We start from the raw sequence: 25,409 nt of genomic DNA, 5'->3' as shown, positions 1-25,409 counted from the left end.
GTGTGTGTGTGTGTGTGTGTGTGTGTGTGTGTGTGTGTGTGTGTGTGTGTGTAGCAGAGCTTTGAGGAGGTGGTTCATACAAGGAGCCAGTAAAAATGGAACTTTGTGACCTTTAAAAGAAATTTGCAAAAAAACAGCATTAGAAATGAAAGGAACTCTACAGAGAAGCAGAGTGCTATAGTGGATAGAGAATCAGCCTCAAAACCCAGCAGATCTTTAAGCCCTGATGCTGACCCATTTTCGCTGTGTGACCCTGGGAAAGTCACTTAACCTTCACACTGCTCCAGGCAGCGCTCTAAGACTAAGTTGCAGAGAAGGTGCCCACCTCTCTTTGTGGAGGGAATTTCCTCCCCTGAGAGTTCCCTCCGTCAGTTAAATCACAGATCCAGTCCTTGCTTTCCCTGCCTAAGATGGGGAGGTAGCATGGGACAGAGAAAGGACATTGGATCGGGAGTCCAAAGACTTGGGACTTAATTTCGGCATTGCTACTTACAACCTGAATGACTGTACAAGTTAATTACATTATCCAAGCTTTGTTTCCCGTTTTTTAAGTAGAAAGTTGGATTAGGTGACCTCTCACTTGCAACGCCCTCAGCATTTCTGCACCCTAGGACAGAGCTCTGATTGCCCTGCCCTGGTTATGCCTCTGTAGAGACTTAGGATTCCCTGGCAGTTCAGCACTTTCTAGAGTTAGGCTTTCTTGGCCCAACACTGAATACTGTATTTTTAAAATATTTGGACTTCCAAACAGAATAGTAACTGGGCTCACTAGAGTTCGATCTGCTAGAAATGAGTATTCTGCTTAGTCCAATATTTTGTTCACATGATAGTTAGAATATAAAATGTCAGTGAATTAGATAATACTCTGCTGAAGTGATACCTCGATACCCTGATGGATCCATGATGGTTATCAGTGTAGGTCTTCCATCGGTGGGTTGGACTGGGGACACTTTGCATTAGACCAAAGGCAGCTAGATGGCACAGTGGACCTGGAGTCAGGAAGACATGAGTCCAGATTTGTCCTCACCTATTATTTGGGTGACCCTGAGCAAATTACTCAACTGCTGCCTGCCTCAGTTTCCCCAACTGTAAAATGAGGACAGTAGCACCTACCTCCCAGAGTTGTTGTGAGGGTCAAATGAGATATTTGTAAAGCACTACCTTAAAGTGTTATATAAACGTGAACTATTATTATTATTACAAATAACTAGATTGTTATTGATCCAGACAGTTCACCCAATCACAGATTTAAAACTGGAAGGGAACTTAGAGACCTAATCTAGTCCAATTGCTTCATTTTATAGATGAGGAAAATGAGTCCTGGAGTAGTGAAGTCATGCTCATGGTCACATAGCCACTCAGTGACAGAGATGGGCTTGAACTCAGGACTTTTAAGTTTCTATTGGGAGTTTTAAAAAAGGTACAAAATGCTTGGTTTTTATGTGAAATAATTTGTGAGCAGTTCCCCTCATCCCTCTCCTCACCCAGGGAGGACTTCTGAAGACTGAATGTTAGAGGAACAAGCAGTCAGAATGGTACGCTCTCGTTGCTGAGACAAAGCACCAGCGTCTAGCACCGGCAGCAGAGAGTGTACTCCCTCAGGCAACTCTGACGGACCTTGGGCCCCAAGGGATGCAAAGACCGCCCTTCAATATTTACTGCTGCTTAGTAAAGCTTTTAGCCTCGCGTTGTCACTGGACCAGACTGCTAAAAAGCCTCTGAAATGTTGAGTGTTTTTGTTCTAATTGCTTCCAAATGCCCAAGGATTATCTACAAGGATCTCCCCCCCCCTTTTTTTCTGGTGTTCCTCTTTAATAATAAAAACTGCCATTTTAGGCCCTTCATAGTGACCAAAGCATTTTACATTCATTATCCCAATTGAGCCTCACAACCCTGTGAGTTAAATACTTTATTCCCATTGTACAGATGAGGAAACCGAGGCTCAGAGAGTTTATGTCCTTCCCAAAGAAAGGGTTTGAACCTAGGTATTCCTGACTTAGAGTCTTGGCATTCCTGGCTAAAAGTCACTCTTAGCTTGCACACTAGGTCATCTCAGTTTTTAGCTGCTCTTGGGAGTGAGGGTTAAGAGGGAACAGATTGGATATGGGGAACTCCTGGGGAGGAAATTCCCCACTGACGAAGGCGGCTGCCTGCCTCCGACTTGGCCTTAGCTCCTCAGAGTCACTCGGCCAGCTTGAGTCAGACAAGACTGGAACCAAGGACTTCCTGACACTGAGGCCGGCTCCCTCTACCCACCGCTCTGCACTGCCGCATTTTTATGGTTCGGTTACTCCATGTTTGGACTTCATTTACACATGCCTGCCCAGAATCCCGGTATTGAAGTTCTTATGCAGCTTATGATGACATCAACCAAGGTTCTCTGCAGTTGGGTTCTGCCTTGCTGGATGGGCCCAGGAGCCCCTGGGTTGGTTTGGATTATGTGTGTGCGTGTGTATATATGTTGGGGTGTGTGTGTGTGTGTGTGTGTGTGTGTGTGTATGTATGTGTGTGTGCCGAATGCAGGAATTAAAATATATGCCTTGCTCTCTTTTTCCATTTCATTTTTATAAAAATATTTCGTAAAATAATGCACAGAAGGGAAAAAAATAGGGCAGCTTTGCAAATTTTACTAGCTGGTTTATATGTATACATATTAATATATAGATCCAGATATACATATATAGCGTTGTATACATATAGGTTAGATATGTGTATACATACTAATATATAGATACAGATATAGCTATATAGAGATGTATACGTATAGGTATAGATATGGGCATACATATTAATATATAGATACAGATATAGACATATAGAGATGCATGCATGGATATAGATATGTTTATACATATTAATATCGAGGTACACAATATATAGATGACACATAGGTGCTTATTTTAACTTAATAAATGTATAGTATTGTATATATACACATACATACACATACCCATACACACATACACATTCACATACAGAGTTTCCTCAAAACCTTAGTGTAGTTTAAGCTTTAGTAACTCTAAAACTGCTATAAGACGGTTCAGGTGCCCTGTATATACTTGACTCCACTTAAAGGAAGCTGTGTTCTTCTTTGCTTATTGGAATGTTTGTGTCTATTGATAATTGCTCGATTGCTACCTTGGTTTTTGAGGCTGTGGGTCTTCCTCCTTTGTCCCATGGTATGCCCCCCACTATAATCTGCTTCACCACACACCCTTGTATCTGTGCCGTGATGGAACAGTGGTGAGGGGGATGGGGCGGCCAATGATATTTGAAATATCAAAACACCAAACCTCACTTTGTCTTTCCTGTTTCAAGCTCTGAACTCTTGGGAGAAATGAGCCCCGAAGTGAGGGGCAGGTCTTCTCGATGGCCCGGGATCCTTCTGTTTCATGACTTAAATTTACTTTTTCCTTCCATTAGACACCCCTCCCTCCCTCCCCTGCCTCTTGATTGCTTCAGGTTTCCTGATTTGTCTCTTCTGTTTTGAATCACAGGTGCACACGTTCCGAGGACCGCACTGGTGTGAATACTGTGCCAACTTCATGTGGGGACTCATCGCCCAGGGGGTCAGGTGCTCAGGTAGTTCAGACCTCAGATTGTCTTGTTCTAACTCCATGAAGCAAAGATACCTGATAAACATGTAAATAACAAAGCTAAGTGACGGGAGGGAGCTTCTCCCAGATTGTCCACCCACCCACCCAAAGGCTCCTTACGTTACGGCACATCTCAGCCCCTCAGTAGGGATATTGCTTGAGGTGTGCTCAAGGGCAAGAGAGGAAGCATTTTGTTGACTTGATTTCTCTTTTCACTGAATAAATATGAGGTTTGTAACTCATCCTTCTTTCTTCCCATAATGAGCAGGAGCTTTGAAAAGTCCATGGTGTGCCTGAACGAATCAAGGACACACCTGTTTCCTTAAACCGTAGTCTTTCTTTTCCTTTCTCACCCCCTCACTCCCTACAAAAAAACTGGACTTAAAAAATAATGGCCCTGCTCTGTTCTTTCTGCCATCAGATTGGTAATGGAACTGAATTCTGTGTTTTATTCTTGGTAACTGAGGGTCTAAGAGCACCATGAAAATACGTGTATTTTTCCTGTTAATGAGGCAGTGTAGCATAGTGGTCAGAGAGCATCACCTCAGAGGCAGGAGGACCCGGGTTCAAATCCCACACTGATACCTTTGATCTGTTTGTAAGATCCTGGATGAGTCCTCTAACATCTTGGTACTCCAGGGAAACTCTCTTAAGCTTTAAGTTACAAAGAAGGTGCCAATAGGCTTCAGGAGAGGGAGTTTTCTCACCAGGAGTTCCCTTGGCCAATGAACTCACAAATTTGAATTTGAAAAATCTTTGTGGGTGGTTGTAGCAGAACAATCTTTGTTCTGCCCTGTGGGGCCCAAATTGACGTGTGTCCATAGGACCCTCTCCTTAGCAGAGGAGGCACAGCTTTCTCCAGGATAAACATATGTGTTTTTAATAAATATATTTCAACAATTATGTCGTTAAATCACATTGCCCAATAGAGATTGCTTGACCTTGCATGTCATTCTTTCAGGCACAGGGATCACTGATAAATGAAGAATAGATGAAAGAAAACTATCACTTGGCCCTCATCTCCCCTTATTGATGTACATATATATATAATATTTATGTAGAATATGGTATATATGTAGTATATATAGAATATAGTGAATATATATTATATATAGAATATAGCATGTGCATATATGTATGTGTGTGTGTGTGTGTGTGTGTGTGTGTGTGTGTGTATATAAACTTGGGCACTTCTAGAGGGCTTTGCATTCATACAGCACATGGAACTTTATTGCTTCCCATGAGTGCAATATTTTGTCTACTTCATGTAAATCCTTCTCCTTTTAAAAAACATCAATATTTGAGCTTCTGTAGATAAATAAGGGAAAAGTTTGTGGGAAAGCCAGGAAACAGTAAAGGGAGTCACCCAATAACAGCAAACCACATTTTGCCAAACAATCCCATCTTATCCCAGGAGAGCTTCTTTTTGAATGGCCCAAAACCAACCAACATGCTTTGGGCCCAGTCAGTCAAATTCACTGTCACCAAGTAAATCTTTTCTTTAGCCAGATGGCATGGATGATTCTTTGAGTTTTCTCCACCTGTATATAAGATATCTATCTGTCTCTCTATCTCTCTATCTATCTATCTACCTATATCTATCAATAGATATAGATAGATAGATATAGATAGAGAGATAGATAGAGAGATAGAGAGACAGATAGATAGATAGATAGATAGATAGATAGAGAGATAGATAGATAGATAGACAGACAGATAGATAGATAGATAGAGAGACAGATAGATAGATAGACAGACAGACAGACAGACAGACAGACAGACAGATAGATAGATAGATAGATAGATAGATAGATAGATAGATATAGGGGCGATCTAGTTTGGAGACTTATTCCTTGGGTGGAAAGGAGAGAACCAAGGCAGTAAATTAATACTTTTTTACTAATTAGTTTATTTATTTTTAGTTTTCAACATTCACTTCCTTAAGATTTTGAGTTCTAAATTTTTTCCACTTCCCTTGCCTTCCCCCTTCCCCCTCCCCCCTCCCCAAGATGGTGTGCAATCTGATATAGGCTCTACATGTACATTCATATTAAATATATTTTCACATTAGTCATGTTGTAAAGAAGAATTAGAACCAATGGGAGGAATCACGAGAAAGAGGAAACAAAATAAAACAAAAAAAAAGAGAGAGAGAGAGAGAGAAAGCAGAGTGTGCTTCGATCTGCATTCAGTCTCCATAGTTCTTTCTCTGGATGTGGATAGCATTTTCCATCATGAGTCTATTAGAATTATCTTAAATCACTGTGTTGCTGAGAAGAGCTAAGTTGGTCATTGCACAGTGTTGCTGTTACTGTATACAATGTTCTCCTGGTTCTGCTTACTTTATTCAGCATCAGTTCATATAAATCCAGGTTTTTCTGAAACCATCTTGCTCATCATTTCTTATAACACAGTAGCATTCCATTACATTCATATACCACAACTTGTTCAGCCATTCCCCAATTGATGGGCATCCCCTCAATTTCCAATTCTTGGCCACCACAAAAAGAGCTACTATAAATATTTTTGTACTTATGGGTCCTTTTCCCATTTTTATGATCTCTTTGGGATACCGATGTATGCACAATTTTGTAGCCCTTTAGGCATAGTTCCAAAATGCTCTCCAGAATGGTTGGATCAGTTGCACCAACAATGCAAGTAAATTAAAAATTGAGAGTAGCTAAGCTACTTTAAAACACAGAAGTGTGCTCATTAACACACTGCCGTGCTTCTGCCTACCCAAAAACAAAGAGAGCTCACATATGGAATCACATCCGATCCTTGCTATGACCCCATGAGGTCACTTAAGACATGGAATCCCAGAATCTCAGAATCTCGCAGTCGGAAGGGACTTCAGGAACCATCTCCCATTGGATCATAGGTTTGGAGCTGGAAAGGGACATAAAGGTCATTTAGTCCAACCCTATCACTTAGAGAGGGGGAACCCAAAGCCCAGAGAAGCTATATGATTTGCCCAGTGTCACTTGGGGAGTAGGGAAGAGAGTTAGAATGTGAGCTCAGAGACTCTTACTCAAAATCCAAAGTCCTGCCTGAGAAAGACTCTACCATAACACTGATCGAAGGTCATCTAATCTCTGTGCCAAGACCTCCAGTGAGCTCACTACCTCCCCAGGCAGCCCATCCCATTTTGGAGCAGCTCTCAGTGTTAGGAAGCCAGGCTTTTTTTCCTCTGATATCAAGCCAAAATTTGCCTCTTTGCAACTCTCGTCCTAGCCCACTTGCTACACCTATTGTCTTCCTACTATGTGAACTGCCGGGAGGTCCCAACCTCTTTGTAACTATAACCAAAGAGAGGCCCATTCTCAGACAATAAAAGTAAATAAATATAACAGCTGACATTTACGTCAGGCTTTAACAATGGCTGAGCTATTTATACCAATTATCTCATTTGATCCTCATGATGACACTGGAAGGTAAGCGCCATTTTCATCCCCCAATCTTATAGATGAGGAAACTGAGGCAAAAGGAGATTAAGCGACTTGTCCAGAGTCACACAGCTAGCAAGTATGAGAAGCAAGATTTGAACCTAGCTCTTCCTGACTCCAAGTTTACCCCTCTCTCCATGACACCAAGCTGTCTTTCATGAGCTCAGTGCTGCAGACATTATTAACCCCATTTAAAAGATGAGGGAACAGGCCCAAAGTGGTGGAGGGTATTGGATGCAGGATTCAAACCCAGAATTCTCCTGGTTCTAAGTCTGATGCTCTTATAACTACACCACACTTCCCATCACACATCTTAAACTTCCTAGTAATCAGAGCATTCCCAAAGTGGACGGGACTCCCTCTGCAAACACCGGGTTTTCCCTTAATTGTATATTTGTAAACCAGGACTTATTTACTTTTTTTTTTTTTTTAAGAATAGAACACTTGGGCATTTGATTGAAGCTATGGACCTCTTTTCTGAATCATGTTTTTAAATGCATAAAATAAAATATAAAGGACTACAAAAAAAACCAATTATATTGAAGTACATTTATAAAAAGACTTTTAAAAACAAATTTATATAGCCCAAGTTAAGAAGCCCCGCTTTACTGAAGACAGGATGGCTACTTAGCCAAGATCATGTTAAGGGCATTCTTGGTTTGGGCTTGGTGACCACTGAGATTCTCTGAGTCTCCAGAGGAATGAAATTAGAAAGCCTCGTTAAACAGGGAGATGCTTTTGTTAACTTGGATTAAGTAGGTTCTTGCCCCGATCGGCCTGATTCTCATTGGCTGAAAATATCCATTAGTGGATGCCACCTGCTAAGAGGGTTTTCATGGCTTCAGCGAACTCCAATGCCCCCTTTCAGCTGAGGATTTTGATAGGCTCTATAAATAATTACTCTAATTATTCTATTACATGGCGCTGCAATGCAGAGAGCCCTGTGGTGCCCTGGCTAGAGGCCATGTCTTCATTATTACTAATTTTACAGGTGGCAAAATAAAGCCTGTATTGTGGGGGGAATGGAGGTCCCCTGACTAAGCCCTTGAAGGGCCTAGAAACAGTGGAGAGAAAGCTGAGGGAGCGAGAGAACTGGCTTTGTGACACCCTTCCCAGGGACCTCAGGAAGCCCACGCTAAAAGCTCAGCCCATTCTGGGTAGAATTGTACTGGTAGTTCACAGGATCCCAGAACTGAAAGGGACCTCAGAAGCCATTCAGTTCAACCTCCTTATTTTACAGATGAGGAAACTGAGGCCCATGGAGGTTCAGTGACTTGCCCAAGGTCACACAGGTAGTAAGTTTCAAAGGTGAGTTTTTAACCTGTGTCCTCTGACTCAAATTTAGGGTCCTCTCCACTCTGCCACTGCCTCCCCAATCAAGGGACCTGAGAGGTCATCCAGTCCATCCCCCTGCCGGGGCGCTGGCCACCTCTCAAAGGTTCTCAACAACTACTTTGCTCATCTCTGGCCCAGGCTAGATCAAAGGGCAGAGGGAGGAAAGCAGAGTGAAGCTGTTCACACCACCCATCAGCACCCCCTTATGAATCACCGGCAGCCTAGCTACATAGAACACAAGCCCCATGAGGGCAGACACTCTCATACTTTTGTCTTTGTGGCTCCAGCATCTGGCATAGTCCCTAGTGTATATTAATAATTATACAATAAATGATTAATTAACCACTCATAAATGATTGATTGAGTGATAGCTTTAGGAAACACTGCTGAACCATCTCGAAGACTTCTTTTGATACTCAGGATTTCAGTTATCTAGAGTGGTATGTAATAGAAAGATCGGTGAACTTGGAGGTAATCTGGCTTAAGTGCCAGTTTCATTAATGACTAGCTTGGTGCTTCAGGCAAGACATCTATGCTCTTTGGGCCTCGGTTTCCTCATTTCTAAAAAAATGGAAGACCTGTTTATTCTGGAACCTGAATGAGATCATGTACATGAAAGGACTTTGTGACTAGAAAGTGCCATGTTTGAAAGTAAGTTCTTATACCATTACTACTATTAATAATGATCATTGGTTCATAAATAGGTTAATTGCATTTTCTTGAAGAAAAGTGGAGTCAAGGAAATAATTTCATAAGGACTTAATTAATAGAGCAGTCTATGAGCAAATTAGTCTAAGCACTATTCTGGCATGTTGAGAATATGAGTAAAAAATGATTAACTTCATTGTAGCTTTTCCTCTAAGGTTACCTGGCTACAAAGATACACAATATGCATCCTTGGTATGGCGAGGTGTAAGAATGTAAACAATTCCCTAGCAAGGACCTTAAATTCATACATCATGGTAGCAGTCGGGAAAAGTTGTTTCTCCCACCACACCAAATAAAATTATTCATCAATAAATGAGGCTCCTACTTTCATTCATAGCAACCATCATTTAGAGGGGCCGCATGTAGAGGTAGCCAGAAATTAACCTATGTGCTCAAGATGATGGAATGTTGTATTTAGGTTTTTCCTCCTTCAGGGGTCAGGGTAAAGGGTGAAAGTGGTTCTGCATTCATATTTCCTTGGCAGTAAGCTCCCTGATTCCACAGTAGCAACCCCCTGACTTACCAGAGAGTGATTCTGGATAATCGATCAATCAAAAAGCATCTATTAAGCCCCTACTGTGTCCTGGGCATTGTTGATATAGTAGATAGAGCATTGGACTTGGGGTGTGCTGGGCTGACTGTAAGATCTGCCATGTTCCCGAGCTCTGCTACTTGGACATTAAGAGCTGACTTGGAGCCCTCCACCCACCCAGGCCTTTTGTCAGGCCATTGCCTACTTTCCCCTTTCTACATCTCTTGGATCGTTCAGAGAAAACTGATCTAGGGGGCTAAATGTTCAGGGATAAGTAGACCCAGACCCTTGGGCTATGGTACTTTGTGCATGAATGCCTACTAGCTGCATGGTTTGGGACAGATCTCTCTTCCTCTCTCTAAGTTTCAGCTTTGTCACCTGCAAAATGGGGGTGTTGGCTTGGGAAGGCAGCTTGGTACATCGGAAAGGGTGCCCAGACCCAGAGTTTGAGGACTTGAGCTCAGATCCTGGTTCTGTCACTTACAAAATTCATGACCTTGGGCAAGTGACTTATAAACTCTTTAGGACTCAGTTTTCTCATCTGTAAAATGAGAGGTGCTAAACTAACAGCCTCCAAGGTTTCTTCTGCTGCAAATCTACAAGCCAGTGATCTCGGATTATCTCTAATAGTCTCTTCCAGATTTAATTATAGTCAATAAGCATGTTATTGAGCATATTAAGCAAATACATTTATTAAGGATAGAGTAGTCTATTTGGGGGGTTGTGGGGCAGGGAACAACACTGTGTGTTTACAGTTTGGGGGTGGGGATCAGGAGAGACTTCTGGGTGGCAGCTTTGAAGGGGACTCAGGATTCCATGCTCTTATCTATGGGTTCACCCAGGCTCATTTCCAGAGCCATTAGAATGAGGTATGCCTGACACAGTGGGCTGGAGTCATAACAGATAGGTCAGAAATGCTGGTCAGCACCATGAGACAATCGGGGGAGGCACTAAGATTTTCACACTGCTAACTATAGGACCATTCACAATCACCGTGAGCATCTTGACCCTTCAGACCTGCCCGTGCACATGCAACAGAGAACAAATTAGCCATCAGGAACTCAGGGCAGACTTCAAGAAGCGATTCAAGAACTAATGAGATCCTGCCCTTTTTTTCAGATTGTGGCCTGAATGTCCACAAGCAATGCTCCAAGCACGTTCCGAATGACTGTCAGCCAGACCTCAAGCGCATCAAGAAAGTGTACTGCTGTGATCTCACCACCCTGGTGAAGGCCCACAACACCCAGAGGCCCATGGTGGTGGACATGTGCATTCGGGAGATCGAGGGCAGAGGTTTGGGAAGAAATAGCTGTTGCTGGGGTTTAGACTTTGAGAGGTTCCAGATTGAGGGGCCCTGCCCAGCATTGTTGAAGGAATCCTCCTGAAGTTTGCTCTGCTGACAGAGTCAACATATCCCCCCATCCCCTTACAGGTGTTATAATAGACAGAATACTGTGGGGTGGGGTCAAGAACACCAGGACTCAAATCCTTCCTCAATACTTACCTGCAGGATGATCGTGGGCAAGGCACTTGCTGCCTCCCTATGCCCCAGCCAAAGATTCCCCTAGGACTTAGTGGAGGGAGTTCCCACACTGGAAATTCCCACATGGTGACAAATCACCAATATTCCTGTCCTTTCTTGTTTAAGGTTATTGTTTTGCAGGGAGGGGGCTGAAATTCAGCCCCCTGTGTTTTCCTTTTTCAGGTTTAAAGTCAGAAGGCCTGTACAGAGTCTCAGGGTTCACTGAACACATCGAAGACGTCAAGATGGCTTTTGACAGAGGTATGCTTGAGAATTCCCTCCTGCCTCGTTTGGTCATCAGACACCCTCCTGGTGAACAGGTTTGACAATGAATTTCATTTGGAGGCAGTTTCTTTGGTTCCATTCATGAGTACATTGCTGAAGGGGAAGAACCAGTGTGCCCAGCCAGGCAGAACTCCCACACTGACCCACACAGATTGCCAGCTTTCCTAGAAGCCATGATCATCGGGTTGCTCCGAGAGGGGAGCTCCAACGTAGTGTATGAGCTCAGGGAAAGCAAGGGAGAGTAAGGAGCACTTAGAGCCCTGGAGTGGGAGTCAGAAAGATCCGAGTTCAAATCTTCCTTCACACTTAATAGTGGTATGTCTTTTGAGTAAGTCACATGACCTTATGTGTTTGTGTTTCCTCATCTGTAAAATGAAAGGTCACCTAAGCACACTTCCAGCTCATCCTGAGAATCCAGGCTTTTCTTTTGATGTCTGTTCACTTCTGACCCTCTTCTTACAATCTTTTTTCTTTTATTCTCTCATTTTACTCTGAAGAGCTCAAAGTGGCAGGTGAGGATGTGAGGGTGCTAAAAGGGGCAAGGATTTTTTGTCCCTTCCCTCCATGAGTTTCATATAGGAACTTCTAGCGTGGAAAGCCCTTGTACCTATGCAAATCAACAACTCCTCCGTAACTTAGTTTTAAAGACTTGTGCATGGTCATATGGCCATTAGGTGTTAGAAGCAGGACTTGAACACATTTTTCTGACTCCAAGGCAGGATCTATACCATACCTACGTCTCCTCAAGTTGAAGAGAAGCAGGAAATGGGGTGAAATAATGAGTTGTAGTGTTTGACTTGCTGGGCACATTTTTCCTCTAGTAGCTATTTCTGCTGACCTTTGTTTTCTTAAGTTCCCAAGTTTAAAAGAGATGCTGGCATTTTGTCCGTGACACCCACATCTTTTGTCAAAAGGGAATGAATCTTTGCTACTTATGTTATACTGGCCAATAGCCATGTCTGTTAATGGACTCCCACTGTGCCCTGGAGCCCTCAGGACTCCCCCAACTGTGATCTGCATCTCCTTGTCTTTAGATTCCAGAATCAATTTCAACATCTTACACTACCTTCTTACCTCCCAGAGTCAACTTAATTCAGTGAATGTTTAATACCTGCCTGTTATGTGTAAAATCATTATTGTGGGTACTGGGGACACAATGACAAAAGAAAAGGAGAAGAGAAGAAAAGAAAAAAAAATTCCTGTTCTCAGGGAGCTTATGTTCTACTGGTAGAATATTCTTGGCATTCTAGGACTGAAAGGTGGCTAGTCAAAACCTGAGATGGGAACATTTATCATTGGGTTTTTCCCTCCTTCCACTTTCTCCTTTCTCTCCCTCTTTCTTTTCCATTTCCCTCCTTATCTCCCCTTTTTCCTTTTCCTCTCCCATCTTTCTTTTCCCTCTCCTTTCCTTTCCTTTCTTTTTTTCCCTCCCTTCTCTTCCTTTTGCTCTTCTTCTTCCTTTCCCTCACTATTCTCCCTTCTTTTCCTTCCTTTACTTTTCCCTTCTCTTGCTTTCTTCTAGTTTTATTTCTGCTTTGAAGCACCCAAGGAGAAATGAAGACACTAGTTAGTAACGGATCTCTTGGCTCTCTCCTAGATGGTGAGAAGGCAGATATATCTGCCCACATATATCCAGACATCAACATCATCACAGGGGCACTGAAGCTGTACTTTCGAGACTTGCCAATTCCTGTCATCACCTATGATACCTATGCCAAGTTTATAGACGCAGCTAGTAAGTATGAAGCCCTCTGCGAGTAGCAGCCTGGTTTTGTTTAAATAAAGAGCTTCTGAGTACAAGAAAATGAAAACTTTGGATTATAAACGATTGTCTCTGCCACGCTTTCCATTTAGTTACCAATGCCATCAGCTCTTGATGACCAGCACCAGTCATAATAAGGGTTGGCATTTCTATGGCCTCAAAGCTTGGCAAAATCCTTCACAGTGATGGTCACAGTGGAGCCCCACAAGGACCCTGTGAGGAAGTTACTAGAAGTGATGTTATCATCGCTGTTTTATAGAAGATGGAATGGAGGCTCAGAGCAGTTCAATTACCTTCCCAGGTCACACCGCTATTGAGTATCTGAGGTGGAATTTGAACCCATGTCTACCTGACTTCAAATCTAGCACCTTCCCCATGCTTCCTCTAGGACTGTGCATTTAATGAAATATTGGGACACTGAGCCTTCCAGTAGACTTGGCCGTGACCGGGCAACAGGAATTTCTATCCCTGGGAATTGGTCCTTCCCTGTCTCTTCCTCATACTCAAGTCTAATGCCAGTGTGCCTGTATCATGCTCATGTTATATGGGCTGTTGGAAGCCCTGGATGGGAAGGATTCAGCATTCACAGTCACCCTACCTACCTATGTTCCCAGCATCACTACAGGCACCGAGGGGGCACCAAGTGCTAGATCTGGAGTCAGCAAGACCTTCTTCAGATCATCCTCAGACATTTACTAGCTGTGTGACCCTGGGCAAGTCATTTCACCCTGTTTGCCTCAATTTCCACATCTGTAAAATGAGCTGGAGAAGGAAATGGCAATGCACTCCAGGATCTTTGCCAAGAAAACCCCAAATGGGGTCACAGAGAGTTGGACGTGACTAAATAATAACAAGTATCATACTGCCTGTCACATATATAAACATTAGCTATTGTTGCTATTCCTGGAAAGAGTGCTGGATTTGAAGTCATAAGATCCGGGTTCACATCCTAGTTCTGCTATTTACTACCCCCATGACCTTGAGAAAGTCAAGTCACTTCAGTGGGTTTCAGTCCCTCCAAATGAAATTGGACTAGGCGTTTTCTAATCTCCCTTCCACCTCTAAACCCTATTTTTCTGCCTCGAGATTTCACCTGCCTCCCAATCAGCCTAAGGACCGCTGCTTTATTCAGGGAACTGCCGCCTCTTCTAATAGCTTTTAGCCTTAGTGACAGGTACCCTTCCTCCCCAAAGCTTGTTGGAATTACATCTGCTCCACTGAACAGCAAAAATCAAATTGTTGCCTATTCCTGTTTTGAAACTTGAGCCCCCATCGAGTCTCCCATGAAATTCAATTACATCCAATCCAATAAACCTTAGCATCCTTCAAAGTACAGCTGAGATGCCACCAACTATAAGACCTTTCCCTTTCTCCTCTGTTGTTAGTATTATCTCCCTCTTGAAAGTATTTGGTATTTACTTCTCTGTATACAGGTTGTATTCTCTCCTCCCTCCCCCTTCTCAGTACAACTTAAGCTACCTGAGGGCAGGGACTGGTAATATACAGTTTTCCATCAATGGTGTGAGGAAGGTCTTTTCCTCCCAATAGATGATCCTGAATGTTTTTTCTAGAAACATTCAGGTTTTAGTTTCTCCTGGCTATACCCTCATCCAGCTGTTATCTTCAGCAAGTCTGTGCTTGGTATTAAAGGGTTCCCAAGGCTGTTATTTACCTTTCTATTAATGGGTTCTCCAGCTTCAGGTCTTCCCTACCTTGCTGCTCAGACAAGCACCTGATGGTCAATAGAGAGATGCCAGGCCCCTTTACCACCACAAGGAAGAGCTGGGGCACATTTTCCAGTAGAAATAGGCACCTGCCCTACCTCTTTGGGATACTTTGAGGACCAGTCAATTTTAGATGAAAACTTTTCTTGTGTCATTTCTCCTTGCATAGCTATTGGATTTTATTTTAAAACAGAAACCTTTAGTTTCTTAAAAACAGCAACCACACTAGCAGAGTATCTTCACCTTCTTCATACAGCCTGGTCCTGTGTGCTGACATTCATGTCGTCTGATTTCACAGAAATCTCCAATCCAGATGAGAGGTTAGAGGCCGTCCATGAAGTCTTAATGTTGCTGCCCCCTGCCCATTATGAGACGCTCAGATACCTAATGATTCATCTCAAGAAGTAAGTGGATGCCTCACAAACCAAATGGCTTCTGCCATGTTTGGGCAAAGGGAGGGTTGGCATTGGTTACACACTAGAGCATTTTTACACAACTCAAAAGACAGCTTCAAGTAAAACAGCCCCCCTGGACTTTTCCCAGCTCATCCACGTACCTGCCTCCTTTTTCTGGACCATGCCCCTTTTTTACCCAGTTCCCTCCTTCCTTCTCACAGCGGCCCTTCAGCCTCTCCTGTCTTCCTCCTCAGCCCTACCTTCCACTCTTCTGTCCTGGTGCAGGTCTGCACCCTGTCATGGCTCGTCTCTGTCCTGTACTTTTCTCTTGCCTCTCTGTGCCTCTGGTGTGTGAAAGTGGGAGCCCTGGAATTGGAGGCCGGTTACAGTGGGCATTTCATTTCAAACTTATCTCCCTCCATTCCAATCTCTTAGTATGTGTCTCTGTGGGGAGGTTAGGACATGAGTTCCTTATGCTATTGGAGAAAGGCAATATTATTGTTGAGGCTATAAAATTGATCCAATATAGGGTTTGAGACCCAAAATGATGACACCGAGATAGCAAACCCTACTGCTTCATGTGCCTTGTGAATCATGGAAATGGAGTGATGCCATGGTGCAGGGGGTAGCACAGTGGACTGGGAGTGAGGAAGACCTTGGCTCAAATCCCATATCAGAACCTTGGACCCCTCTAGGCTTTCCTCAGCTGTAAAATGCGAGACTGGGAGTCAACAGCCCCCAAGGTGGCTTTCAAGCTCAAAATCTTTGATCCATGATCTTCTAATTCAGGGTGGTCAGTGATAGAGAAAGTGACCTTGGAACCTTAGCCCTTCCCGCTCCCAAAAGGAAATGCCTATTTCTGATGCCAGATAGTTAATCTGTTTCATTTTAAGTCCCAAGGCATGCTTCATCTACCTAATTAGTAGATTGCAATTTGTCAGCTCCATCTTTTGGTGAGTCCGGTCTTTGATCAAGGCCTCATAGTCAGGACTAATAGTGATGTGTTCATAACCATGTAAGCTTCTCAAACTCCTTTTTTTCTTAGGGGGGAGGGGAGGAGAGGGATGGATAATGTTCACTATAGGTACATGATTGAATATCGCTAGATTAGATGAACATGTTCAGTTACAGCACCTGAATCAATGAAGTGCTGGACCCTAAAAGGCAACATGGAATAATGGGATCAGCAATGGATTTGGACTCAAAGGACCTGGGTTCAAATCCTAATTTTGTCCCTTGCTCCCTGTGTGACTTTGGACAAGTCAGTTCTCAGCACTCAGGGCCTGTGTCTCTTCATCTGGGACTCTCAGTGGCTCCCAAGGCCTCTTCCAGCTCTCAGTGTGGAATCCCATAATCCTGGGCTCCCTTCACTACCCTCTACTTTTGATCTGGGAGGGTCTCCTTTCCCTAAATTTCTCTGATTTCTTTTTTTTTGATTGAAAGATCATCGTGTTCAGTCAACTCCTGAGAGGGATGATGGACATAGGCATAGAAAATGAAATACGGAAGAATGTTGGACTTCGCGGGCTCTAGAGGCCAAGGGCGGGGGTGGGAGGGGGCAGGATGGTTATCACCTGTTTTTACTGTCTATCCTTTCACACCCACTCCCACTGATTTAAAACAAAACAAAGCAAAACTTGAGTATGTTCAGATTACATCGTGTTCTCCTGTGGAAAGTCTGCCTTGCTCCAAATGTAGGATCCAGAGGAAAAAGTGCAGCATACTGGCCTGGGAGTTAGAGTGTCCCTGATGGGGGAAAGGAGGGGACAATAATCATTAGTCATTAAGGTGGGATCAGGAAAGGCCTCACGTAGGAGGGAGAAATTAGCCAAACCTCCATGAGTACCATCTTTTAGATAAACCAGAAACTTGGAGGCTCAATTGACTCCCTCTTGGGCCAAAGATAAATCACTTAAATTTCTTTTTCCTTGATTTTCCCATCTGTAAAATGGACTTTATGCTTTTTCTGTTTGTCTTGATAAGTCACTTAAATTTTTTCCTTGCTTTTCCTACTTATAAAATGGGCTCTATGCTTTTCCTGTTTGTCTTCAGACAGTTGAAGGAAGGAGGATCCATTAATATGAGCTCCTTAAGAGCAGAGATTGTTTTGTATTTTTTGACTTTACATTCCCCAGCACCTAACCTAGTGCCAGGTACACAGTAAGTGCTCAATAAATGCTTACTGAATGAAACAGACTGTCTCAAAATAAAGAGTGCTTCAGCTCTAGAGTACTGAAAAGTTAGGACTTGCCCAGGATCAAAAGTTGGCTGGACTTGAACCCAGGTCTTCCTGGCTTCAAGGCCAAGTTGGCACCATGCTGCCTTTGTTTTTGCTCTATAGGAAGGTAATGGATGAGTGCCTGTGTCTTTCAGAGTCACGCTGAATGAGAAAGAAAACTTCATGAACGCCGAGAACCTGGGGATCGTGTTTGGCCCCACCTTGATGAGGCCCCCGGAGGAAAGCACCCTCGCTACCCTCAACGACATGCGGTACCAGAAGCTCATTGTGCAGATTTTAATAGAGAATGAAGACGTTTTGTTCTAAGCCAACGGGGAAGTGGGCTGTGTGGCCTCAACCCTGCCTGAGCTGATAAGGCGAGAGGAATGAAAACATTTCTTATTTTGCCTGACTTTATTTTTTAAACAAAGAAAAAAAGTTGCTTGCGTCTCTTAGACATGCACCTCTCTCCTAGGAAGAATGAGGGGGAGGGAAAGAAAACCCTTTGCCTTGTGTCTCTAGCCTGATCACTTATGTATATTTGTTCTGAGGAAGAGCACTGGATTATTGTTTCTTTAACTTATTACAAGAACGCAGACCTTTTCAACAGTGGTGTTTTCGGGCATGCAAGTGGCCCCTTACTCGGGGGCAGCTTCTCAAGACATTTCCCACCTGCTAAAAAGACAATTCTATAAGTCAAATGTTGGACAAAACCTATATTATAAAATTTATTTTTTACGTTAATGAATGGTGTTTTATTTTAGCAGAAGAGAACTCAATGCAGTGCATTTATTATCACCCTTCAGTAGGCCCTACCCTGAGTTCTTGCAGGATCCCATGAAAATCTGGACCACTCCTACAGTGTTCTCTTGGCATAGCTCCAGTGTAACCCAAGCTTCCCATGGCAATGCCAAATGTCATGCACAGTCCAGCTTTTGGAGTTTCCGAGTGAGCGCCAACATCCTGTTGTCTAGAACAAACATGGCAGTTTCGGCCTCCTGTCATAAAAGCAGTGCCAGTTTCCAAAGGCTGAGTTTGAAGAATGGCCTTCCATTCCCCCATTGGATCTTCCAGTGCGGGTCACTTAGAAGGAAAGGGGATAGGGGGCTGGGGGGATGCTGGTTATAGTTTGGCCCTAGGCATAAGTGAACGTTTGGCTTCTTTCTTCTTCTTGGGAGAGCTTTGAAAATTAACTTGTTTGAGGCAAAGGTAACTCTTTGTCCCATCGTCGTACACGTGAAGGTTAAGCTGCAGAAAAAAGGTAATACTTCTGTTGAATGTGTTTTCCATTCCAACCCAACAGCATTTATTTATCGATAAAGTGCCTATGATGTACAAGGCACCGTGCTGGGCCTGGGGATAAAGACAAAAGCCCATCTTTACTTGCAAGGGCCTTCCCTCTGCACTTATTACAAGGAAGTCCACGGGCTGCTTTCTTTAGGGGGAGTTGGTAAATTTGGGTCTCCCCCAGAATCTGTTATTCCTCTCAGAAACTAATCTGTAGTCGATTATTTAATCTTATCCTATGACAGGTTCTGTTTTCTCTGCATTGATCATCTGTTTTCTTAATATGCCTCTTTGCACCTGAATTCCCACCCAGACAAAATCTTACAAATATACTCAGATCACCGCCCTCCCAGATTGTTATTGGTTTAGGGTTTTTTTTTTATCTTTTCCTCTGATTATCTGAATCATGTGATTTAACCACTCACTGTCTCTGGATGATCTCAAAAAGCAAAATTGACTGTTGATATTACATTGTGTGCAAAGTGAAGCAGAGAGAGGTGGAAGAGGAGGAAGAGGAGGAGGAAGAAGAGTGTCTTCTTGGTCCGCTAAAAGAGGGAGGAGTCACAAAAAGGGCTCTGGGCCCGGGCAGCACGATTGCACAGTGTGTGTGTGGGTGTGTGTGGGTGTGGGTGGGTGGGTGTTTGGGGGTGGTGCTTCCACTCTCGGGCTTCCCCATGATTGTCCAGCTTTGTCATAGTGTGTGTAATTCTTGATACTGTCATAAAAAATTATCTGGAAATGGTTTTATTTTGTGACGTGAACCTGCTTTGTAATTTATGAGAGTGTAAATGGAAGGAAGAAACATTAAATGTATTGAGAGTTCTTGTGCCTGTCGAGTTAGTGAATATAAAACATGCGTGTTCGGCTCTTAAGGAAAGTGTTGGCCAAATGCTTTGGGCTCAGAAAGATGGCGGTTGTGGGCAGTCCTAAAGCCGTGAAGAAAAAACAGCTGTTCATACATGGCCTGGGGTTCTCCTGGCTTGGAAGTTAGGTCTAAAATTCTAACACTTAACCCTGTCTTCACCTAGCCTTCGTCCTCTAAACCCTGCACCCTGCAGATGGAAGGAATCACCCTCTTCTGTGTGGGACACTCCCCTTCTCCACCCCCTCAAGGAGGTCCTTGGGGAAGACAGGAAGTGTGTGTGTGTGTGTGTGTGTGTGTGTGTGTATGTCTATGTGTGTATGTATATAAGCATGTATCTGTGTGTGTGTATATATGTGTATGTATGTATGTATGTTGCTGTGTTTTGAAGTCCAGGTTGACTTTCCCTTCCCACACAACATCTGCCTCCTTGAGTTTTGTGGCATAATTCAATTCAACAAGCATTTCTCTTGCACTTTCAGGTTTTCAGAGTGTGTTACAAATAACTCATCTGATCTTCACAACAGCCCTGGAAGGTGCTATTATTATCACCTTTACAGGTGAGGAAACTGAGGCAGACAATGATTAAACAACTTGCCTCAGGTCACATAGCTAGTGAGTATCTGCGGTCAAATTTGAATTCAGGTCCACTATGCAAATATTATGTGTAAGACATTGTGCCATGAAAATAAAGATGAATCAAAAAAATAAATAAATAAAGATGAGCAAATATTCTACTGGGGTGCCACCCCATGTACCCAGATAAGTACATACAAAGTAATTTCAGGGGATGAGAAGCACTAACAAGTTGGGGGGGTGGCACTAAGGTCAGACCTCAAATAGAAGATGACACCTGCTTTGGAGGCAGTTAAGGATTCTAAGGTGGAGGTGAGAAAGGAGAATATGGGGGGTTTGGGGCACAGCCTATGCAAAGGCATGGAGATGGGAGACAGAATGTCTTGAACCAGGAACAGCAAAGTTATTTGGGTTGAAAGGTAGAATGTGTTAAGAGGAGTCAAGTTAAGTCCATTTAGTCTACCCAGAGGCTTTTTTCCCTCCAGTTTTGCTTACTCTCAGATTCTCAGTTATGTTCTTGACAATTCCTGCTGCTAGCTGAATGACCTTGGAACAAACTAAGCATTACTGGGCATTTACAAAGGTGAGGCCAACCTTTGATCACCCATTGTTCCCATCCATTATCATGAGATGGCTTATTTGTCTAAGATGCCTTTTAGGTCATATCTGAACAAACTCAGATTGGGTATTTCTAATAGGGAAATTCACTCTTCAACACTTTTATCAATGACTGGAGGAAGATTTAACCGATCCAATTTGTCCTACACAAATCTGAGAGGGATCCCAATGCTGGGGTCTAACTGAAGCACAAAAGACTCAGAGGCTGAAATTGAATAGAACCAATGCTAGCCCTCTGCTTCCTTCCAAAAATCAACCTTATGATTCCAAGATGGCAGAAGCACTATCTGACAAGGGTCAGGGGCTGTGTGAGGAGGAGCATTGTTCCCAGAAGGAGCAAACTGAAGGTCCCACCATACTTGGATATAGTCATGCCGCATCTGGGGTCTTGTATTAGTTTCTCCCCAGCCTTAGAGGATACAACTAGGAGTAACTGGAGAGAGTTGGAGCAAGGTAGGTTTAGGCTCCATGTCAGGAAAATTGTCATAATCATTCAAGCTATCTGAACATGGAATGGGCTTCAAGGGGTAATGGGCTCCTTCTCTCCAAAGGTCTTCAGACCAAGGTTGGATGACCCAACTCACTAGGGTTCTGGTAGAGGGAAGACATGATCATGGAGGGAATGAACTCAAAGGCCTCTTCCAACATGCTGTTGGTTGCTTCCTAGCTGGCTTCTTGCCCCTTCGCCCTACAACCATTCCTCAAAGCCAGGGTGCAGCACAACCAGACCGTTCCAGGGATCTCTCTGTCATTCTCTCCTAACTTCAGAAGGAGCCTCAGCTGGTGCCCTTTAACTTTCCTAGGACATTCAGACACATTGGAGAAGCTGTCCTGAATGAGGTTCTTCAATCATTCAGCTTGACCACACCTGAATCTTTAGCACAGACCACCCAGCCAGCATATGCTCCACCTGTCTGTTACCACAGGCTGGTCACACCTCATTACAACGTTTCAGGAACCATGATCCCAAGCATCTTGGGACCAATGCAACATGGTCAACAGATACAGCTCCAATTTCCTGACCACAGCCAGACAGCCTATAAGGATAATTATAAACATAGCAAGAAGACGACAGTCAAATGCCAGTTAGGGTAGAATTTTAGGATTGGGAACTAGATGGGACCTGGAAAGAACTAGCTCTCCCCTCCCCTCACAGAGGAAGAAATTGAGGTCCAAGAGGTAAAGTGACTTGCCCAAAGTCACACAGACAGTAGGCAGCAGAGCTAAGAACTGTTTCCAAAATAAAATGTCCTCAGTTGTCACAACTTAGATCTAGAGGCTCAAGCGTTGCAATTGTTAGCTGGGTCAAACAAAAAGAAAGTAATGGAAGAGAGAAGAATGAAAAAGAAAAGTTTTCTTGTGTTTGTTTTTTCATAGCCCATATATGATGTCTTTCTCTTCCTCCATAATCCCATTTACAGCTGTGCTTGGAAAAGGGCACATCTCCCAGGTGTCGGAGTTTTGGCTAGATACATGGTCAGCATTTTGTCCTAATCACTGAAGAAGCCTGGTCAAGATAAATAGAATCTTTGTCTCTCTTCCCCCCTCAAAATATCAAAAATAATTATTTTATTTATTATAATTATGTTTGCTTATAATTTCATTTATTTAATCATATATTATGTTCATTTATCATAATTATATATTTGCTTATTCATTCATTAAATTAATTATGTATTAATTGTGATTATATATTTATAATAATTATTTATTTAATAAATAATTGTTGAGAGGCAGTGTTACACAATGGATAAGCAGTTGCCCTCATGGTTTTGAAATTCCCCAGTTCAAATCCTGCCCTGACACCTACTTAGTTGTAGGATTCTGGGCTCTAACCAAGTCTCTAAGACTTTAGGTGGCAAAGAAGGTGCCAACTTGCAGTGGTAGAATGAGTTGCCTCCCCTCACAGTTGGGGGTCAGTGAAATCACAAATTCAATTCCTATCCCCATGGAGATCTTACTGGGAAATAGGAAACCAATGATTCATTCAACAAGCATTTGTGAACACCCACTATGTATAAGGCATATGAAGACAAAACAGAAACAATCCCTGCCTTTAGGGAGCTTAGTGGGAGTATACAAAACACACACAGAGAAGTCAGTATGAGATATGTACAAAATAATAACAAAGTCATTCCAGCCAATGAGGGACGGGGGGAACACGGATCACAGAAATGCCTCAAGGATTCAGAGAAGTAAATAGGAAATACTTAGAAAGTACTTTGGGGGAGAGCAGCCCAAACACTAACCAAGGGATGATCAGGAAAGTCTTCTTGTAGGAGGTGGCACCAGAGGTGAGAGAGTCCTAATGTAGGAGATCTATGCTAAGAGGAAAAGGTGGGAAGGAAGCCCATTACCCCTGCCCTCAGAGAGCTTGCAATCTAATAGAGAGATCAAAAGTACACATTTAACTAAAATGCAGTAAGTTCCATTAGAAAGGTGCCAAATAAAGGGCTGTGGGGGGTGGGGGGAGGATGTTGAGAAGTGCCCTATACCCCTGCCCTAGCCAGCCAGATGTCATCAGAGAAGACTGTCACCCACTAGAATGTAAGCTCCTTGAGGGCAGGGACTGGCTATGTCTTTCTCTGTACCCCCAGTGCTTAGAACAGTGCCTGACACACAGTAGGTGCTGTGTCGACCAAAGGTAGCCTTACTAGGAACGGAATTTCACCAACCAGAGATGGGGGATGGGGAACTAAGAGAGAAGCCCATGAGCAAAAATCTGGAAGCAGAAAAGCCTCCTATCAGCACCACTTCTGGTGTTTGCCCGGTTATGACTCATCCAGTAATCCTTTCTGCCCTAGGTGGGTCAGAGTGTTCTTGGGAGTGCCTTTCACTAGGATCTGGGGTATTATTTTTTAGCATTTATAGAGCCCTTTTTCACTTTGAAGGATTTGATGACAATACAATACCTTTGTTTGCTCCTGACTGCCTCAGAGTAAATAAGGGAGCCTAACAGTGTCCTGGTACTTCAGAAGGCTTTATCCACATTAAACTCTCAAGTCCATGTCAGGTAATCATGGGACCCTCTTCAACTCAAAAGAAGACATCTGTAAAAGTATAGACAAGAGGCAAAAACTTGCACTTCCGTAAACAACTTGCCTTGTGAAAGGTAATCTTCCCAAGCTGGAGGTATCAGAGATGGGCACCCTAGCTCCTGAACCCTCAGCCTTTTCCTGATTGAGGAATCAATCTTTGCCTAAAGCCTTCTGGTCTCAGACTTCAGGAGCAAGGGGAAGAATTTTTAGAGACCAATTTAAACTTGCTATTAGGAGAAATTCTCCAACAACTCAAACTACCCCAAAAGGGGGGCAGGTGGCACGTGGTAGGTGTTGGCCCTGCCCCCATCCCCAAGTTTTTTAAGAAAAGGTGGAATGAGCATTTGTAAGGTAGGATAATGATTCGAGTTCAGGCTAGGATGGGACTGATGGTCTCTGAGGTCCCTCCCAACCCTCAGGGCAGATCCTGACAGATTTTAAGGGGTCCAAGAACTTGGAAAGGGAAAAAAAATCATCTTTATTTTTATTAACCTCTAACAGTTAGGGTCTAAACGAAATTTATCATCTTTTATTTATAATTTTTTTCTTCTGAGAAGCGGTTCATAGATTGGTTTCCCTAGAGAAACCAGGGGCCAGGACCCAAAAAAGGTGCAGAAAACCCTGCCTGTTGTCCGCAGGGAGCTGAAAGGTCAACGCCGCGCTAAGGGCGCAAGCTGTGGACCAAGGGGAGTACTCCCTGGCCCATCGCCCTCCCCCACCCCGATTCTCTCAAGCACGAGACCCGGGGCTGGCGGGCAGCCAAAGGCCGAGGAGAGAGAAGGTCCGAGATCCAGCAGCAGATCAAAGGGAGGCCGGGCGGCAGTAGAGAAGGCTGGATTAGAGGCAGCAGACCTGTGCTCCGCATCTCCTTGGGCAGTACCCTCGCTTCTCTCTCGGGCCTTCAGGTTCCTCCTCTCTAAAATGAAGGGGGTCATACAAGATGACCACTAAGGCCCCTTCCGGCTCCAAAGCCATGATCATGGGGGAGACCCCATGCAGCGGGTCACTGCCCTAAGCAGGGCGGGTCAGAGCTCTTCCTAAGTATCCGAGAATCCATTTGCCCACCAGCCGCCTCATTAACTTACTCAGTACAATCCCAGGATCCTAGGACCCCGGAGCTGGAAGGGGTCCCAGAGGCAGGCTAGTGCAAGCCTTTCACTTTACCCTTGAGGAGACTGAGTCTCAGAGAGATCTTAGCATCACAGGCCGAGAGCCGGCAGAGGCCTCTGAGACCGTGTAATCCAGCCCCCACGGGCCGGGGCTGGGAGCCCGAGGTCGAGGGGGTTCGACGACAAGCTCCGAGACCGCGTAATGCAGCCCCCACGGGCAGGGGCTGGGAGCCGGAGGTCGAGGGGGTTCGACGACAAGCTCCGAGACCGCGTAATGCAGCCCCCACGGGCCGGGGCTGGGAGCCCGAGGTCTAGGGGGTTCGACGACAAGCTCCGAGACCGTGTAATGCAGCCCCCACGGGCCGGGGCTGGGAGCCCGAGGTCGAGAGGGTTCGA

At 43.9% G+C, this 25,409-nt stretch overlaps 1 protein-coding gene and 1 long non-coding RNA gene across 3 annotated transcripts in view; one reads left to right on the top strand and one right to left on the bottom strand.

Moving 5' to 3' along the window:
• LOC114050592 (beta-chimaerin) overlaps positions 1–19,623 on the top strand; it is a 291,310-nt gene extending 271,687 nt beyond the window's left edge. For both annotated transcript variants that reach the window (XM_027872407.1, XM_027872408.1), the window contains 6 exons: positions 3,498–3,582; positions 10,737–10,910; positions 11,323–11,400; positions 13,022–13,159; positions 15,209–15,314; positions 17,679–19,623. In XM_027872407.1, coding sequence (XP_027728208.1) covers positions 3,498–3,582; positions 10,737–10,910; positions 11,323–11,400; positions 13,022–13,159; positions 15,209–15,314; positions 17,679–17,850 — 753 coding nt within the window. In that variant the 3' untranslated portion in view covers positions 17,851–19,623. The remainder of the gene's footprint in view (positions 1–3,497; positions 3,583–10,736; positions 10,911–11,322; positions 11,401–13,021; positions 13,160–15,208; positions 15,315–17,678) is intronic.
• LOC114050594 overlaps positions 18,690–25,409 on the bottom strand; it is an 18,090-nt gene continuing 11,370 nt past the window's right edge. Inside the window, exons 2-3 of the long non-coding RNA XR_003570028.1 lie at positions 23,779–23,916; positions 18,690–18,771 (exon numbers count right to left, since the gene is read on the bottom strand). This is a non-coding gene — a long non-coding RNA (uncharacterized LOC114050594). The remainder of the gene's footprint in view (positions 18,772–23,778; positions 23,917–25,409) is intronic.

The sequence above is a fragment of the Vombatus ursinus genome, unplaced genomic scaffold (assembly GCF_900497805.2).
Source record: "Vombatus ursinus unplaced genomic scaffold, bare-nosed wombat genome assembly UNPS02014799.1, whole genome shotgun sequence".
NCBI classification, from domain to species: Eukaryota; Metazoa; Chordata; class Mammalia; order Diprotodontia; family Vombatidae; genus Vombatus; species Vombatus ursinus.
This window is presented reverse-complemented; position numbering and strand designations above follow the sequence as displayed.